Source organism: Haliotis rufescens, unplaced genomic scaffold (assembly GCF_023055435.1).
Source record: "Haliotis rufescens isolate VD_foot unplaced genomic scaffold, xgHalRufe1.0.p SCAF_3, whole genome shotgun sequence".
In the NCBI taxonomy this organism is placed as follows: domain Eukaryota; kingdom Metazoa; phylum Mollusca; class Gastropoda; order Lepetellida; family Haliotidae; genus Haliotis; species Haliotis rufescens.
This window is the reverse complement of record NW_025964001.1, coordinates 3,442,894-3,462,360: the sequence shown is the minus strand read 5'-3', so window position 1 is coordinate 3,462,360 and position 19,467 is coordinate 3,442,894. Positions and strand designations below refer to the sequence as shown.

The 19,467-nt window shown below is 42.2% G+C and overlaps 1 protein-coding gene across 2 annotated transcripts in view; it reads right to left on the bottom strand.

Annotated features, from left to right (window-relative positions):
* Nucleotides 1-445: 445 nt before the first annotated feature.
* Nucleotides 446-19,467, bottom strand: part of LOC124131891 (autophagy-related protein 2 homolog A-like) — an 81,632-nt gene continuing 62,610 nt past the window's right edge. For both annotated transcript variants that reach the window (XM_046495402.2, XM_046495403.2), the window contains 12 exons: nucleotides 18,983-19,187; nucleotides 18,393-18,429; nucleotides 17,828-17,948; nucleotides 15,407-15,574; nucleotides 14,617-14,718; nucleotides 13,932-14,260; nucleotides 13,158-13,227; nucleotides 12,947-13,029; nucleotides 11,965-12,086; nucleotides 10,073-10,227; nucleotides 8,619-8,765; nucleotides 446-8,048 (listed from right to left, as the gene is read on the bottom strand). In XM_046495402.2, coding sequence (XP_046351358.1) covers nucleotides 7,815-8,048; nucleotides 8,619-8,765; nucleotides 10,073-10,227; nucleotides 11,965-12,086; nucleotides 12,947-13,029; nucleotides 13,158-13,227; nucleotides 13,932-14,260; nucleotides 14,617-14,718; nucleotides 15,407-15,574; nucleotides 17,828-17,948; nucleotides 18,393-18,429; nucleotides 18,983-19,187 — 1,773 coding nt within the window. In that variant the 3' untranslated portion in view covers nucleotides 446-7,814. The remainder of the gene's footprint in view (nucleotides 8,049-8,618; nucleotides 8,766-10,072; nucleotides 10,228-11,964; nucleotides 12,087-12,946; nucleotides 13,030-13,157; nucleotides 13,228-13,931; nucleotides 14,261-14,616; nucleotides 14,719-15,406; nucleotides 15,575-17,827; nucleotides 17,949-18,392; nucleotides 18,430-18,982; nucleotides 19,188-19,467) is intronic.

Below are 19,467 nucleotides of genomic sequence, written 5' to 3'. Positions count from 1 at the left end.
TCTTGCCATGTTTGGGATCTGTGATCTAGCCAAGTGTGGGATCCTTGACCTTGCCATGCATGGGATCCTTGACCTTGCCATGTGTGGGATCTGTGACCTTGCCATGTGTGGGATCTGTGACCTTGCCATGTGTGGGACCCTTGACCTTGCCATGTGTGGGATCTGTGACCTAGCCAAGTGTGGGATCCTTGACCTAGCTATGGCTAGGATGGGCTTGACCCAACGAGTGATCCTGTTAGCCACTAGGCTACCAATTGCCAACACACTACACACTACATACGAACACAGCATCTGATGGTTACAAAGTGGATCCTTGATCACGCATCAACAGCTTGATTGCCTGGCCAAGTCTTCACTTTTACCTGCTTCTACCTGGAATATTCTTGATTGCAGAATAAGGCATTTGCTCACACCACTGTGGTGTAAAAGATAAAAAAACAACATGTTTTTCAAAAAAAGCAGCTGTTTACTTCATGATATTATTATTCACATTCATTTCAATCACTTCATATATGCATACCATTTACAAATAGCTTATTTTTGTTGAATAAATATTTTATGTACAGATGTGTATGCATAAATATCCACCTTCCGTGACTCCAGTCGAGTATCACTGAACATTGCACATGCCTTTCTGTACAACCAGACACTGTACGTCCATCTTTACTCACAAACAAAAATCAACAACAACAACCTGAAGTGTCCTTGCAAACTTTGACAAGAAAATACATCCACTCGTCATGAATTCAAAATCCCACTGCAGAACCTCCATGTGCCCCTGTAGAACTATGTAGATATGTCTCCAGGATGTCTCCAGGCCCAAGGTTTCATATTTCGGCAGAGGCCTCTCTAATAAGTAACTCTATTTATTTTTTGTACAATTATTCAAATTATCACAAACATGACAGAACAATTTTCGGTACAACATAGAATCCTTGAATAAAGAAGCTTGAATAGAACGCAAACACAAAATGGTTTGAGGTTGACTCAGTGTCCATCATTAAATTTAGAGAATATTTATCAACTGTTCGGAAACATATTCTAAACACCTATAATTAACTGTGCGTAACAAGGTCCATCATCTACCTGACAAATCTATACTAAATGTGGTTTCATTCTGAAAGACAGTCATGGTCACTGGTCCTGCCATCACTCACACTAGGACATTTGTTGACATGCTAAAATGGCAAGGTTTGGATACGCCTCTCTAGACATGGCGAAGAAACACACATTACTCATGTCTCTCATCACAAGTGGGAGTCGGTACATGAACCTGTTGGATACAGTACTATGTTGAAGCATCGATAAGTAGGAACATGCATACCTGCTTAACATAACCAATTCCATTATTGCAGTTTCAGTAACTAACTACTGGGTAATCACAAAATGTGTTTATTTATCAGTCCTCTACAGAGACCCTAACACACCAGTAAACATTATCTAGTCCATACATACGAGTCAGATACAGAGAGACCTGTTTATAATGGACCAGCTCGCAAAACCCACTGCTCATGCTAATATTCAACTTCAAGATTTTTTATATTCAATGTTAGTGGCATGACAAGTTACTCAATAAAAGAGGTGAAAAGATCCACAAATGCAGCTAGCTATGAAACACTATCACTGAATGTTGTGTTATTGTGAACATATTTCCTAACATCACCTCAACACAAATGCAAAAAAACACATGAAAATAATTCAAATGTAATATCCATTTCAAGATGTAAAGGGTGAGCAAGAAAATTGTTATTAAAATAACTTTCCATACAATCATACACATGGATGTGGGCCCCTTTCAAATGATCCGATCAGGTATACAGTAATACAAGGCAGCAGCTTATCTAGATCCGTGTGGGATATACAATCAAACATACACCTGTCAAGGACTAAACCAAAGGCAGCATTCATAAAGGAAACCAATCTCATTAAAATCAGATCTTAGCGTAATAGCAAGCACCAAGATCAGATCTTAGCGTAATAGCAAGCACCAAGATCAGATCTTTAAATAAGCGTAATAGCAAGCACAAAGATCAGATCTTAGCGTAATAGCAAGCACCAAGATCAGATCTTAGCGTAATAGCAAGCACCAAGATCAGATCTTAGCGTAATATCAAGTACCAAGATCTGATCTTAGCGTAATAGCAAGCACCAAGATCAGATCTTAGCGTAATAGCAAGCACCAAGATCAGATCTTAGTGTACAAGCAAGCATCAAGATCAGATCTTAGTGTACTAGCAAGCACCAAGATCAGATCTTGGCGAAATAGCAAGCACCAACATCTGATTTTAATGAGATTGAAAAGAAACAGCAGGTGCTTGTGACGAAGGATTGGAGGATGTTCCGATACGAACACAGATACACACAGGTCATATTACGTCCTATAATCAACTTACGACCAGGAATGTTTACTAACAGGAATATTTTTCTCTAGAGGCAGGAACATGTAATACATCTACACTACTGGTTCATGTGTTCTAACAATGGTAAGCCTGTCAACAGTTCACACACAGCAGATATACACAGGACAAAGGGCAGACAACTCCACAACAGCCAGGCATGACATGGAGGACTGGGCCATTCTGGAAGGAAGCATGATGATTTCTGCCAAAATGCCATTATTGTAATTCATGAAATTCTTCTTTATTGCCCCTTTTTTTTGCTTTTCAATATTATAATATTGCTGAGAAGCAAGCTGATGTAACATTGGAGCTGACTGATCATTTTCAGTATCACAATTTGTCATTTTCTGTAGGGAATCAAAGTATTGTGTAGATGTAAGTTCTAGTACAGTGATTATTTAATAAAGCCTCCTCAATTCTAGACTTGAGAGACGTCCCAGGTGACTATCACTGACTGCAGCAGCAGATGCAACATATAACAGCATAGCAGCTATTATGCAACATTGTAAAGAAGTCAGCGATACATGGTACACAACAACTGCTCACTCAAGTAATACATTAACATTTATACAGAAGGTGTCAGAAGACTTTTTCTATAATCTGTATACCAGCTCGGACTCATGAGTAGAGGTTTCATCTTGGAACACTATTTTAATCACATCATGTCAAGTCAACATCGATAGCAACAAACATATGTATTGTGCCGACAGATCAAGGATCATAACTGAGTCAAATCTTGGTTTTCCAACCCATGACAAGCAGATCCTTGCACTGCTAAGGGACGCAACTCTGCACAGTGAGTTACAGCTCCTTAGACCACTTGGCCACCTGTGCCCCTTGCGTTGTTGAAAGAGACTACAGAATCAAAATGATGTGACAGCATGGTGGATATCACAGTTCAGACAGTAGCATGGCTGTGATTTACTGATAACAAAACAATACAGACAATCAAGGCCAAGAACACACCTTTCTTGATAAATCAGTAATATTAAGGCTACATAGAAAATGATATATTAAAATAAACAAAAGCAAAAATTGATGCAAAAGAAATTCTAGACTTTCAGAAGCATTTGTAAAGTGAATGTGAACTAAATCCACTTCTGACTATACTACTCAACCTTTGATAGAGATACTGGGATATGCCATTCTAATTAAACATACACTTGACACATGAAATTCAGCCTTGTGAGTGAGTGAGTGAGTGAGTATGGTTTTACGCCGCTTTTAGCAATATTCCAGCAATATCACGGCGGGGGACACCAGAAATGGGCTTCACACATTGTACCCATGTCGGGAATCGAACCCGGGTCTTCGGCGTGACGAGCGAACGCTTTAACCACCAGGCTACCCGACCGCCCCTCAGCCTTGTGCATCATGGGGAGATAAAAAACATCCCTATCAAAAGTGGAGTAGTACACATACATATTTACTTGCTGTCTCTATATATCTTGCATCAACAAGTTTGTTATTTGAATTTCTGCATCAATAAGGTCCTGTGAGAGACTCTTTAGCCTATTATGACTGAAATTATGATGGACATTTGAAGATGTACATAATTTCACCATTATAGATAAGTAGAAAATCAAAACAAATTTCTATACACTGTACATTGTTTAAGAAAACAAAGAAAGCAGAAACACTTAAAACATCAATGATAAAACCTGATGATTAATATGAGAAAAAAGAACCCAAAGTCACTGTAGCTCACCTATATTGTTCGGAATCATCTTGAAAAAATAAAACTTGTGGTTCATCCCATGAAAGGCTATAACAGGATAAAAAATAAAGTATCATATATGTTGAGTTTTACACACATTACACGTCAAACCACACCCCCAAAACATTCAGAAATGGCTAAGAAATATGCACAGTACTTATATCTAAAATAGAGACACTTGTTATCATATTGAACATCTGATCCTCTTTCTGTGTATGGCTGCTGTGAATACTGTGTTGGAAGCTGTCTGCTAAATTTCAGCATTAAATGGGTTAAAGGCCCTGTGGTTTCAAACTGCTGAAAAAGTACAAGTTTATTACAGACAATGTGCGGTACATACTTGTGAGCTAACAAATATATGCATGGGCCATCTGGTCAGACAGTTCCACAATACACATTCTAGTCCCAAGCCTTTAACCATTGCAGCAAACTGCCCCAGCATTAAACATCTTGAAGGTCTGAACTAGTATAGATGGCATAGACATCAGCTTTCAGTACTCCACTAATATATACCGTATGTGTATAGTGTGCACCAAAGTAGAACGCACTCCCCCTCTAGCGGATTCGGTATTTGAGAATTTTTTTTTTTTTTAATATTATGCGCCGAAAATAATTACACTCTACCCCTTCAGCGAATTCCGGAAAACGAATGGGTGATAAGAGGTCAGCATAAATTTGAAATTTTAGATAAAAAATCACCAGACACGTTGATTTACCGTTTAAATTGTATTTTATGTTCTGCTAGACATTGTTTTACATGCAGGGATTAAGATTACCTTGTGTATTCATTGTCATTGTACTGTCATTGAAACAAGAAACCATACATCTCCATTGTGCCCATAAAAGAAGTGAATTGGTGAGAGGTTTAATGCTGCCTTGACCAGTATCAGATTAAACTTAGGGAAAAGTCCAAGTTATATATGCCGTAGACATTTACCACTTTGGGGTTTCTGCTGGCACAGGTATGGTGATACCAGACCAAGGATAATAAATAGGGCTAATCGAGGGTTCAAACCCAAGCTTATCAGGTCTTCCTTCCACAAAGTAGTCGTAGCATTATGGCTATCGTAACTCCTACACATAGACTTACGACAGTCATAGCACTACAAACTCTTTGTGAAACAGGCCACAGATCTGGCAGGTTAAGGGGTGTACAGTGAATTGCAGTGTCAAAGAACACTGCCCACCCATACTTCCACTGAAATAGAAGTCAGTCCTGTATGTCCCATACACAGTATCCTACATCATACATGCCATCCAAACATTTGAAAAATATCTGTCAATGCCTAGTTGACGGTACACATGCTTTGCAAATACTGGAATCAACCAAAATGTTCACAGCAGTTGCCATGTTGTTCATGAACCTGTTGTCAATTTTGTTACGCGATTTTGACTGGACTATGCATAGACTCATTAGTCCAGCCCAAATCAAAATTTAACTCAAATAATTCCAGCCTAGTGGCAAGGGTGGAAACTGGACTTTTATAGTCTGTTAACTCCCTTGCTTAAGGAAGATGCCTACATGCATGCACTAGCCTACGTATCTCAACATGGAAGAATTGTATTGCTGTATTAAGATACACATGCATTTCCTAATACAATGGGATTATATTTCTTTTAACTAAAACAAAACCAGCCTCTTACACGCTTCCAATATTTTGAGGCCTACTTGTATTCATATATTGGCACCAGAGAGCTTCAATCCCACCCCAAGTGGGTAACAGTGTAATATATTGGTCATGGTTCTACAACACTGTACCACACAGAAAGGGATAGATAAATACATACCAGTTCATATGACCTTTGATAAAATGTACAACACAGAGAGTGAATGAAAGACGAATACATGAATATGACCTTTGTATAGATGTCACCTTGTTGTCTTCACACAAATACTACTTAGACAACTTGGGACAGCTGGCGGTGTTTGACGTGTGTGCAGAGAGAGTGAAAGCTGCATTCCTAGGTACCACAGCAGTAGCTTGGTGCATAATTTGGCTATCTAGAAGTCATGTTCATCGAGACTACACCAAAGCTTCATCACAGAGTATCTGTGACACAGTGATAGCTTTTCCTAGGAACATGGGTGGGCTATTTAGTAGCCATGTTCCCAGGTACCACAATGGCTTTACTACAGAGTAGCTATAATACAGTGATGGCTTGACCTAGATACATTGCTGGGGTAATTAGTAGCCATGTTCCCAGGAACCACAGCATGGACTCACTACAGAGTAGCTATAATACAGTGATGGCTTGACCTAGGTACATTGCTGGGGTAATTAGTAGCCATGTTCCCGGGAACCACAGCATGGCTTCACTACAGAGTAGCTATAATACAGTGATAGCTTGACCTAGGTACATTGCTGGGGTAATTAGTAGCCATGTTCCCAGGAACCACAGCATGGCTTCACTACAGAGTAGCTATAATACAGTGATGGCTTGACCTAGGTACATTGCTGGGGTATTTAGTAGCCATGTTCCCAGGAACCACAGCATGGACTCACTACAGAGTAGCTATAATACAGTGATAGCTTGACCTAGGTACATTGCTGGGGTATTTAGTAGCCATGTTCCCAGGAACCACAGCATGGACTCACTACAGAGTAGCTATAATACAGTGATAGCTTGACCTAGGTACATTGCTGGGGTAATTAGTAGCCATGTTCCCGGGAACAACAGCATGGCTTCACTACAGAGTAGCTATAATACAGTGATAGCTTTGTTTAGGTACATTGCTGGGGTATTTAGTAGCCATGTTCCCAGGAACCACAGCATGGACTCACTACAGAGTAGCTATAATACAGTGATAGCTTGACCTAGGTACATTGCTGGGGTAATTAGTAGCCATGTTCCCGGGAACCACAGCATGGCTTCACTACAGAGTAGCTATAATACAGTGATAGCTTTGTTTAGGTACATTGCTGGGGTATTTAGTAGCCATGTTCCCAGGAACCACAGCATGGACTCACTACAGAGTAGCTATAATACAGTGATAGCTTTGTTTAGGTACATTGCTGGGGTATTTAGTAGCCATGTTTCTAGGAACCACAGTCCAGTGTGAATGACACTCACAAGAAAGACATGCCCACAATCTCATACCATCACACATCAAATCCACACGACAGCAGTTTGGCTGAAGCATCTCCTGTAGTGACTACACACCATTCTTCAGCTATTACAGACTAGTTTGTTGATCTCACAATGTTCCAGGAACATCATGACACGTTCAATATCACATATGAACATCAGCCTCTCTTCCTGTGGGACTGTGGGACTGTGATGACGTAGAAATGATCAACTACACCTTCAACAATCATCATCATCATCATCCTCATCATCATCATCATCATCATCATCACCATCAAACAAGTACTCCTGGAAGACATCCGTCTTAAAACAACCCTGCAAGGTAATACCAGTTGTCCAGCAACTGCCGTCACCTCCTTCCCAACAACCAGAAAGCATGATGGTTCTCACAGCCAACAAGAGACCTGACAGAAATCTTCAAACAACCATCATCATTCCACAGTCCCTTCTACTTACAACACACCAGCCTGAAGAACCAACATCACATATGACATCAGCCATCCGAAACTTCAACTAAAATCTGACATCGCTGAGATTTCTTCCGAAATCTGAGGTCTTCCACACACCTTCCACACGACCACACATACACACACCCTGACATGACTCTCTCATCAACTCTTGTCTCCCTCTCTCCACTTGTCCTCATCCTCCTTCTTGGCCTCGGGGCGGAGCTGGTTCCTCATCCCACCTAGGACCTTGGAGGTGGCCTCTGAGGCGATGATGACAGGCTGCACAATGGTGGGCGGAATCTGACGGAGCACGCCCCCTACCACCCCTGTCAGCCCCTTCTGTTCCTGCTCCTCTGTTGCCGCCCGCACCAGGTTCTGGGCTGTGTCCGAGATACCCTGGATGACACAACATCACACCAGCATCATTACTGAACTCCATACGTAAAGATCACAGGTAGAATAGGTCTTCAGCAACCCATGCTTGCCGTAGAAGGCAAATTTGCTTGTCATAAGAGGCAACTAACGGGATCGGTCGGTCAGGCTCCCTTACTTTGTTGATGCATGCCATCGTATCCCAATTAGGTGGATCAATGCTCATTTTGTCAATCACTGGATTGTCTGGTCCAGACATGATTATTTACAGAACGTCATCATATAGCTGGAATATTGCTGAGTGCGGCATTTTATTCCAAATTTATCAATATCTTTGTTCTAGATCAAATGACAATGACTATAAAATCAGGCTTCCAGCAAGCAGACTAGTCGTGTCTAGTCTCTATAGCATTAGAGTAACATGTAGAAAGTGTACAATAGTACTTTTATTGCTTTATCTTTTATGACTTCAAATCTGCATATTATGTCTTAAGAAGATGTTGAAAATAACTGTCTTTCCTGTCATATTTGCTTTAATTATATCAACATAATTACAAATAACTGTTTATGTGATTCTGTGATTAACTAACCTACCTCTCTTATGACAATGTAGGCATTGGTCATTCCTTCTCTCATGTCTGATGGCTGACCACGGCGGACATGTTGCTTTGGGCGTCGTGTGCCAGCCTTGCGAACACTTGGCCCCGGGGACAACATGTCGTAGGTTAACTCGGCCACATACTGGAGTACAGAGGGAATCGGAATGCACATTTCAATAAAACAAGCAGATACCAGACATTATTTCTTACACCACTAATAAATACGAAGTAGACACAATTTACGGATAACAACTTCTTTAACTACTGTATAGGCGACGTTTCGGTATAGATTCTTATTCCGTTGTCAAGCAAGACGTTTCGGTATAGATCCTTATACCGTTGTCAAGCAAGACGTTTCGGTACAGATCCTTATACCGTTGTCAAGCTTGACGTTTCGGTATAAATTCTTATACTGTTGTCAAGCAAGACGTTTCGGTACAGATCCTTATACCGTTGTCAAGCTTGACGTTTCGGTATAGATCCTTATAACGATGTCAAGCAAGACGTTTCAGTATAGATCCTTATACCGTTGTCAAGCTTGACGTTTCGGTATAAATTCTTATACCGTTGTCAAGCAAGACGTTTTGGTACAGATCCTTATACCGATGTCAAGCAAGACGTTTCAGTATAGATCCTTATACCATTGTCAAGCAAGATGTTTCGGTATAGATCCTTATACCGTTGTCAAGCAAGAATTTGTCAATACATAAAATGTATATAAAAACACATGTCAATAAATTTCATTATTCCCAACTGATCATGGTTTCAATAGATCACTTCAAGATTACATGCTGTTTCAGTTTCTAGTTTGACAACTGACTAGGGTTAGGATCAAGAAATCTGTACATCAATCAGTAGTACAATCTCATTAAAATCAGATCTTAGTTCTCGCTACCGCTAAACAAAGATCTGAGGACATCCCATTATGGGTCACGTCAGACTGACCTTGCGCGAACTTTGACCGACCAATGGAATGACCAATCAGAAGGCAGCTTTCTCGTGCTTTACGGCACAAATTTCAGATGGGCGACTACACTTCGAAACATATTTTGACAAATTCTCGATTACAAATTTGAAACCTGAACAAAAAAACATTCTGGAATTGCAAATAGATGGTCTAGATTGTAAGGATTCAGTCGTCAAACCCATAACTATCGTTCGGAATACCCCATGTTAAAGTTTTCGAGATTGCATGATTAGAAATCACATTCGGACTGTCACTTTCATAATCTGGTAAGCGACGCATTGATTGGTCGGATGAAAGGTCGTTCTGACGTAACCCGTAATGGGATGTCTTCACATCTTTGTTTAGCGGTACCGAGAACTAAGGTCTGATTTTAATGAGATTGATCAGTAGTATAGACGATGGGGATTCTGGACCACCCTCCCTGGGCCAGATAAAGGCCCTAACAATGCTAAGCAGTTCCTAAAAAACAAACGTGTCCCCACCTGAATGGACTGCACCAGTTTGTTGGTGAGCTCCAGCAGAGCCATGGCGGTGGACGTGGTGAAGGAGCTTGCCCCTCGCTGGATCCCACGGACGATGCGGCCATCTTTGCGGTACTGTTCCACCGGCAGCCAGAACAGATCCCTCACGCCATGCACTGGAGGTGAGACACATAGAGTGCATCAGTACTGCTTGTTGCTCACTGCATTCTCAAGTAGCGTAGTATCAATCTGGGAATTTAGTCACTTGTCTGAAGCCAGTGTCGGGTGAACTCATGACTCACCTATCTGCACAAAGGAGTACATCGGGCCCACTCCCCCCCAGGACACAGCTATTCTACCAATACACAGTGTCATGACTCACCTATCTGCACAAAGGAGTACATTCACTTCCCCAGGACACAGCTATTCTACCAATACACAGTGTCATGATTCACCTACCTGCACAAAGGAGTACATCGGGCCCACTCCCCCCCAGGACACAGCTATTCTACCAATACACAGTGTCATGACTCACCTATCTGCACAAAGGAGTACATTCACTTCCCCAGGACACAGCTATTCTACCAATACACAGTGTCATGATTCACCTACCTGCACAAAGGAGTACATCGGGCCCACTCCCCCCAGGACACAGCTAATCTACCAATACACAGTGTCATGACTCACCTATCTGCACAAAGGAGTACATCCACTTCCCCAGGACACAGCTATTCTACCAATACACAGTGTCATGACTCACCTATCTGCACAAAGGAGTACATCCACTTCCCCAGGACACAGCTATTCTACCAATACACAGTGTCAAGACTCACCTATCTGCACAAAGGAGTACATCGGGCCCACTCCCCCCCAGGACACAGCTATTCTACCAATACACAGTGTCATGACTCACCTATCTGCACAAAGGAGTACATTCACTTCCCCAGGACACAGCTAATCTACCAATACACAGTGTCATGATTCACCTACCTGCACAAAGGAGTACATCGGGCCCACTCCCCCCAGGACACAGTTAATCTACCAATACACAGTGTCATGACTCACCTATCTGCACAAAGGAGTACATCCACTTCCCCAGGACACAGCTATTCTACCAATACACAGTGTCATGACTCACCTACCTGCACAAAGGAGTACATCCACTTCCCCAGGACACAGCTATTCTACCAATACACAGTGTCATGACTCACCTATCTGCACAAAGGAGTACATCGGCCCCACTCCCCCCCAGGACACAGCTATTCTACCAATACACAGTGTCATGATTCACCTACCTGCACAAAGGAGTACATCGGGCCCACTCCCCCCCAGGACACAGCTAATCTACCAATACACAGTGTCATGACTCACCTATCTGCACAAAGGAGTACATCCACTTCCCCAGGACACAGCTAATCTACCAATACACAGTGTCATGATTCACCTACCTGCACAAAGGAGTACATCGGGCCCACTCCCCCCCAGGACACAGCTAATCTACCAATACACAGTGTCATGACTCACCTATCTGCACAAAGGAGTACATCCACTTCCCCAGGACACAGCTATTCTACCAATACACAGTGTCATGACTCACCTATCTGCACAAAGGAGTACATCGGGCCCACTCCCCCCAGGACACAGCTAATCTACCAATACACAGTGTCATGATTCACCTACCTGCACAAAGGAGTACATCGGGCCCACTCCCCCCAGGACACAGCTAATCTACCAATACACAGTGTCATGACTCACCTATCTGCACAAAGGAGTACATCGGCCCCACTCCCCCCAGGACACAGCTAATCTACCAATACACAGTGTCATGATTCACCTACCTGCACAAAGGAGTACATCGGGCCCACTCCCCCCAGGACACAGCTAATCTACCAATACACAGTGTCATGACTCACCTATCTGCACAAAGGAGTACATCGGCCCCACTCCCCCCAGGATGCTGGGCAGCTGTGTCTTCTTGATGTCATTCAGCCACTCACTCACAGCATACTTGGCCAGTTTGTCCATGCCCAGCAAGCTGCAGAGAGAAGTTCAAGTTACTAACCCGTGTCTACCTGCACAAAGTCATCTTAGTGCTTAGACAGTAGCAACTCCCGAACTTTAACATAGACTTACAATAGTCGCAGCCCTGAGTTCAATATGTGCTAGTGGACACAGCTGAAGAGAGAAGCAAATTCAAGTAACTGACCTGTATCCATTTGCACAAATGGCTTTTTGCACTTTGAGACGTAATTCACATACTTCAACATAGGCTTACGATAGTCGCAGCACTAAGATCGCCATGTGTAAGTGGACCCGGATCAGGATACATGGGCTACCTGGACCCTATGAGAATTCAACCCAGGGACCGACAAGTAGCTATTGCCAGTTGGAATAATATATGTCAGAAAATACTTGGAAAAAAACAACTGGTCTTAAGTAGCCCAAGCTTGTAGTAAGAAATGACTAACTGGATTGGACTGGACTCGCTGACCTTGTTGATACATGTCATAATATACCAACTGCATAGAAATGACAGGTAAGATATTGTGGCACAAGCAAAAAGCCACAATATACACACACAAGCACACACACACACATACACACACGCACACACCCCAAAATATTACATGACTGGTCAATTTGAAGCTGTGATATAAGTAAGAATATTGCTTACTGAGGCAACAACATTCACTCACTCATCCTGATTTGAAACAACACTTGGCTAACCTACATGGGACCAAGAAACAACATATTCCGTATGTCTGGTTTCAGTGGGGACTACAATTACATTGCTCAGAACATAAATTCGGGATAGTAATAAGTAAGAGATTTACAAAGTGTTTTTGTAATTCAAACTTCATATTTTATGATAATCTTCAAATAAATTTTGCTTACCCATGCTTGTAGTTGAGACGCTTCAATTTGAGCTCGGACGAATTCAGTTGAGCAAGGCCAACCAACAATCCAGCAAATGTTCCCTGTTTAAAATATTTACTGTTAGAATTGCAGGCAGGAGTTTCAATTTTCTCTATACAAGATTGATTGACATGCATGTTATACAAACAGGTAGACAATGACAAACGGTGCCTTAAAGGGCCCCTCTCACCTGCTCCATGTCAACTCTCTTGCCATGGTAGTCCAACCGTATTGGCACATCGGGAGAAAATATGAAAGACCTGGAACAGGAAGGTGACAACTACAAAACCAGCCTCAAACATCAAGCCTGTAAATACAGTCTGAGATGGAAACAATCAATTTCTTAAAACGAATAAATATAATAAATTTTACTTTTCTGATAAACCTTGGGGTGTGGTGTCATGGATGGGATAGTGAAAAAGTTGTTCAGTTGGTTGAAAAATAATAATAAATGAATGCATTGTACAGGTTGTTTGTAATCACCTTGAACATTGACTTGGATGAATGAAGTGCTAAAAAAATGAGGATTCATAGTTGTAAAAATTGTTTGGATTATATCTATTGTTAAGCGATCTTTACCCTTGACATTATAAAAAACCTTGTCATTCTGATTTAAATGTTTTCTTAAATTTTATATTTTAAGGTGGGCAGATCCGTAAACCAGGCAAGAAGGAATTAAAGGCATAATGCTGCTCATCTCGGCCTATGTAGTTGGCATGGGCTGCTCACATTGCCCCCATGTACAGCTCTGATCTACCCCAGTATCCCACAGTCAGTCATTTCTAGATGCATTAAAGTTGCACACAACATGAAATCAGCTGTAACAAAGTCAAATTAGTTAGTTTGAAACGCTGATAAACTTTTACTTTCATGTGAATGGTAATTCTAATAATCACCCTACATCTCAAGTAAACTACAGGTTAATGAATTTGTTGATGACTAGAGCATGTTGAGTCTCACTAACTTGAAGAAGACCGGCTGAGACCCATGGTCCGATCCTGTGGATGATGATGTGCTCTCTGACAGTTCCTGGTTTAGCCCAGCATTAGACTCCAGGTTCATCTCATCGAACATGATGAGCAGGTCCTGTTGGTCCTGTTCCGACTCCTCCTCGGGGCTCAGATTGACGGCCATCACGGGGGCGGGGGGAGCAGGGGGGGTGGAGGAGGAGGCGGTGCCGGGCTTAGGGCTGCCCACTGGACTCTCGGGGACAGGCACAGACTTGCTGTGAGGGGAGGGTGCACTCCCCCCGGACAGATCAATGAAGAACTTCCTCAAGAAGAACAGCGCATCCTGTGGGTAAATCATTGACCGACTGAATAGGGTTCCAAACTGTGTACTGTAGAGACTATTATTTATATAATTATTTGAGCTAATTTGGTTTTCAGGAGCCATATTTTTGTGATTTAACCTATTTAGCTCCGGTAACAAAATTATATACAAAATAAATATGATTTTAAACCATCATTATTGTATTTGTTATCGTGGAAACATTGGCTATGGAGGCCTTTTTTCACACATTTTTTGTGATTTCAAATTTCCGTGTTTAATCCATCCTTTCTGTTTGGTGCTAATGACTACAATGATCCAGTGACATACTGGCATGTTGCCTGCTTGTTGTGTTAGTGAGTATACTAGCTGGTGCTCACCTGGTCAATGTTGAGTCTGAGGGGGAGGAGGGACACCCGCAGGGCACACTCCTGCTGGATGGGGGACGACTCCGGCCGGGTGTGGAGAGCCTTGACCACCAGCTGAAGCACACGGACACAGAAACACGATGCCTCAGAGGTAGAATCACAATAACACAGCATGACAATGAGGACGAATATTTGCCGAGACCTCTATTAATGGCAGTCTTCACTGACTTCCCTTCCTGTATATAACATTTCCATGTCCAAAGCATATTGAAAAAACGTAATGATTTTTCAGGTTTCAAACTGCCAGTATGTTTTTTTAGGAGAACTACCAATCTGAGACTAAACGTAATTAAATATTAGCTCCCCAAACGCTGGACCTTGCCCTCATTGGGGCACCAGATTTAATGAACATTTAGTCATGTTAATAGATTTGGTTTTCAAAACGCCAGTATGTTTTTTTGAGAGCGACATCTGGGATTAAATGTAACAAATGTTTTTAACAGGTTTGTATTAATTATAATGATTTCCCTATCCTATTCTAAACATCCCGCATCATACATTTTGGCCAACACTTTAGAAGGCTGCAGTTTACATTCTACAGCTTTCCTGGTCTTAAGACACAATTCTGCTTATGTACATATAACTTTTGAAAACATTAATTTCATGATGTCTAAATACAATCTGGTTGTCCTCTTGAAACATCCCAGCTATGCTAAGGAATATTTCCAATGAATGTTCATAGACTCAGCACTTGCCACATCTCCAGTCAACTACTCATCACACAGGTTGATGCTCCACCTACCATATTGGCATGTGTTTGTTTGGGCATGTTCTCCGAGGTGTACTGGTAGAGGAACTTGTTGATCTGGGACGTTGCCAGGCGGTCTCGGACTTCGAACTCGGCAATGATGAGGACCTGTCTGGAGGCTTGCCTCGTGTGAACTGGGTAGACCTCGTGTTGACATCGTACCTGGGGAAACAACCATCCTTCACGTAATGAAATGTACTCGGAGGCAACTAAGTACCAGGGGTGTACCGCATTATCATAACAGTTCTCAAACAGTCACTGCATCTGTGCGAGATGATAATTATAATCTTAAAAACATGTCTGCTTGTAAAGCGCATAACTCCATACGCAATGAATGCTCAAAGCTGAATTATCATTACCCTAGTCAATGGATCAGCTCCCTGGGGAGTATATAACCAAAGCTGTCTGTGAGGCGCTCGAAAGTTAACACATCTCATCCTACCGGGTACCCACTGACTGCTTGGTGAACAGAGGCATTTTTTTAACAATTGTCACATCAGTATTAACCATTATGATGGTAAAGGGTTAACATGGCTGATATTCAATAATAGAATTTACCAAGAAAAACTCTTAACCTTGGTATATGTGTGACTTATAAGGGAGTTGTGACTGTCTCAGTGTTAAGACAGCTGTCACCAGGACCAGGAGAAAAACTGGCTTCAGGGTGACATGCTCATAATCCTCCTCTTATAAGTGGTCATACTCTTCTGAAGTCAGATGATGTAAGATGACATTCGGGTCCTAAGTAGGTTGACGAAACTGGGACGATTGGTCTGCTAACTTGTGCGAAAGAATTAGAGCCTGGAATTCTGCCACTGTGGAGATCTTTAAGCCAGTCATAGCGGCAATAACAGAGTTGATTGCCACAAGATATGTAGCCAGTGTTGAACCTTTAAGTTTTTGGATAGGCCTTAGGTGCTGCAAATACCCGTCATTGTGTTAGGGAGCCGTGGTCGGAGTAGAGATGTCACGTGCCAGACACTATACTTCGAAAGCTTTCCATTTATGGTCATACAAGGCCTTGGAAGAGGTGCGATGAGCTTCAGAGATGGTCTTGGCTACTCTTGTTGAATAACCCTTGGCTACGAGTGACTTTTAGAGATGAACCATACACCGAGATGGAGGGTGTCTGGCAATGGGCGCAGTAGGTGGGAGTGAGACTGGAGGAGGAGATCTTGTCTGTGATCACATTCTTAATTCCCTGAATGCATATAGCTTGATCTTGAAAGTCTACCAGTTCATAGAATTGGATCATCATTCGTAGTAGCAATGAGGATATCGTCAATCCCATCTTGTACCACAGAACTGATGTATTGTTCAATTGATCCATCAGTCAGGATGCTTGTATGATCTCTGCACACAATGTGTCATGGCTAACACTACCGCTTGTGCACAAAGTTGTTGACGCAGAAATTCTGGTCATCTACACACCAACGCCCTGCCATATGTGTGGCATCATTTCCAAAACCAGTCGCAGGCATGCAGGAAAGAATCTGAGACAGCACCGTCCTCTACTGAGAGTGAAGTGACAGTAGCTAGTAGGTTGTTTGATGAAAGGAGCCATGGGATGTACGGTCGATAAATGTCGATCTTCAGCTTCATAATCCACCATGTTCTGAATCCCTATATTTAGAATGCCGATCAACTGTGCATTTCTGGCACTTGGGTAAATCATTCTTGAAAGTTCCTACCGAAAATGGAGCACATTGGAGCCAAAGATGAGCAGGTTGGCAGAGGCCACGTCAATCACAGCACAACGTATGCGGATCGTAGGAGGAAAAGGTATGACAACATTCTCTACAAGCCAGGCACTTGTCTTCATCTGTTCCCACATAACTCTACATAATGATGTAGTTGGAGGGAAAGCTCACAAAAAGCCCCAAATGTGTTCTCTATGTTCACACACTTCTCCACACTGGGAATAGAATGATATGTCAGGTGAAGTCAGGTCATTAGCTTGTGTTTTGCTCGGGTTTACAATGCATGACTCATTTGTTTAGGGAGTGACCATGGGGATGTTGGGTGTGTTCAAGTGTTATGTTTTTTTAAGCTGGAACCTTGTTCTAGGACGTTTCAACCACAAGATCGAAAGAAGGAGAAATGTGTAAGATAGGATAAGTTAAAACATTTGGTCAAATCCATGAAAGATTAATGCCACACTCTGCAATATTCCAGCCACATGACAGCGGCCTGTAAATAATCAAATCTGGACCAGACAATCCAGTGATCGATATTATGAGAAACGACCCCACAACATTGGGTTACAAGGACATGCAATCAACCCAGTAACCAAGCCTTATCACCTGATCTAAGCGGTCGCCTCGTACGCCCAGCATAGGTTGCTGGGGACCGATGTTAACCTGGCATCCCCCTAGTCTGTCAATACTGAATGTTTGTGTGTGCTGCAGGACCCACCTTGGTCAGCTGCAGCTCCATGAGTGTGTTGAGATCTCGCTGCGGCCCTCCTCGGGAGTGCCAGCTGGCGGGATGTCTGCTGGGCTTCTTCACGGCGCCACCTCCACCATGGCCCGGCAATCTGTTGCAACATCCGAGCGTCAGTACAAACAGTCACCCTCATACTTTACAGCCAAAATTTTGTTTCAAGCAATTTGATTTAACTGGAATCAGGTGAAACAAATGCTTAAAAGCATTCATACATTCATTACTACTTGTTTGTATTATTGCTGTCTATTGTTGACAAATATCAGCTTACCTTGGGTATTTAATATAACAGGAATCAGATGAAACAAAATTAGTTAATTTCAAGATTAGTAGTTTATATGATTGCTGTTTTGGAATTTTTAGAAGTTAAGTAAGTAATAGTAAAGACAGAATATTTTATGGATGACAACTTCTTCATTCTATTACATACGGATCTATACCGAAATGTTCCATAATAATAATAAGTTGTCATCCATAATACATCTTGTCTTTACTATTTATATCATGGCTGTCTATTTGATGACAGAAACCAGCCTACCTTGGGTGCTTGGGTGATGAAGATGCACTCGAAATGTCTGAAATAGGAAAAAAAAAGTCAAAACAGGGACACCTCTGAACCAGGAAGCCCCACTGTAGATATTGGGGGGTGGGGGGGGTGGGCTGCCCTGGAGTTCCCACACTAGGTCAGGAGGACACCCCCACACCCCACAGGGAGACAAACATGAGGTGCTGGGGACATATTCTGCACCAGGGTCTTGTTCCACAAAGCATTCTTAGCACAAAGCCAATGTTAAAGTATGGGAGTTATGACCATCTTAGCACTAAGGTCCCTTTGTAGACCAGGGCCCACTTGCACAAAACGATCTTAGCGCTAAGACTATTGTAAGCCTATGTTAAAGTATGGGAGTTAAGATCATCTTAGCGCTAAGATCGCTTTGTGCAAGTGGACCCAGGTCACAAATCCCAAAAGAGTCATTTAAGTGGTAGCACCCATTCAAACCGAACTTGATGTTAAAAGAGTGAACAGTTATGACAGGCAATTGTTGGAGAGTTGAACCCTTGTTACTTAAAGTAATATTGTTTTTCAGATTAGGTACAAAATCTCTCGTGCACAGTCTCCGGCCTCACCTGCCCTCTCCCCAGAGAAATCCATGCCCCCATACATGTACCACACAAGGGTGAGCTCCTTCAGGGTGTAGCGGTACTCTGCGGGGGGGAAGTGTTCCGGGGGCTTCAGCTGGTCCGTCTTCCCCAGGGGCTGACTGAAGTAGTTGTCCTTGATACAGACAGGACCCTTGGTCAGCACACGTACCACTGGCTGACCGTCACGTGGCTGGAAACAATACCATAGTTACACACATAATATCGGGAACAAGTCATGCTGGATTATTGTTAGACTATCATAATTTCATGTCAAAACAGACTTCATACAGATATATGTCACCCTAAACCAAGGCATTTGAAGCTATTCAAGCCTATAATTGTACATTTTCATTGCCAAACTCTATTGTTAACATTGTTATGAGATATAATTTTGTGTGTTTTATTTTACGTTTCATTTCCTCAAAAAAATGTAGGCAAGTCACGCTCAATACTTTTTCAAGCTGAAATGT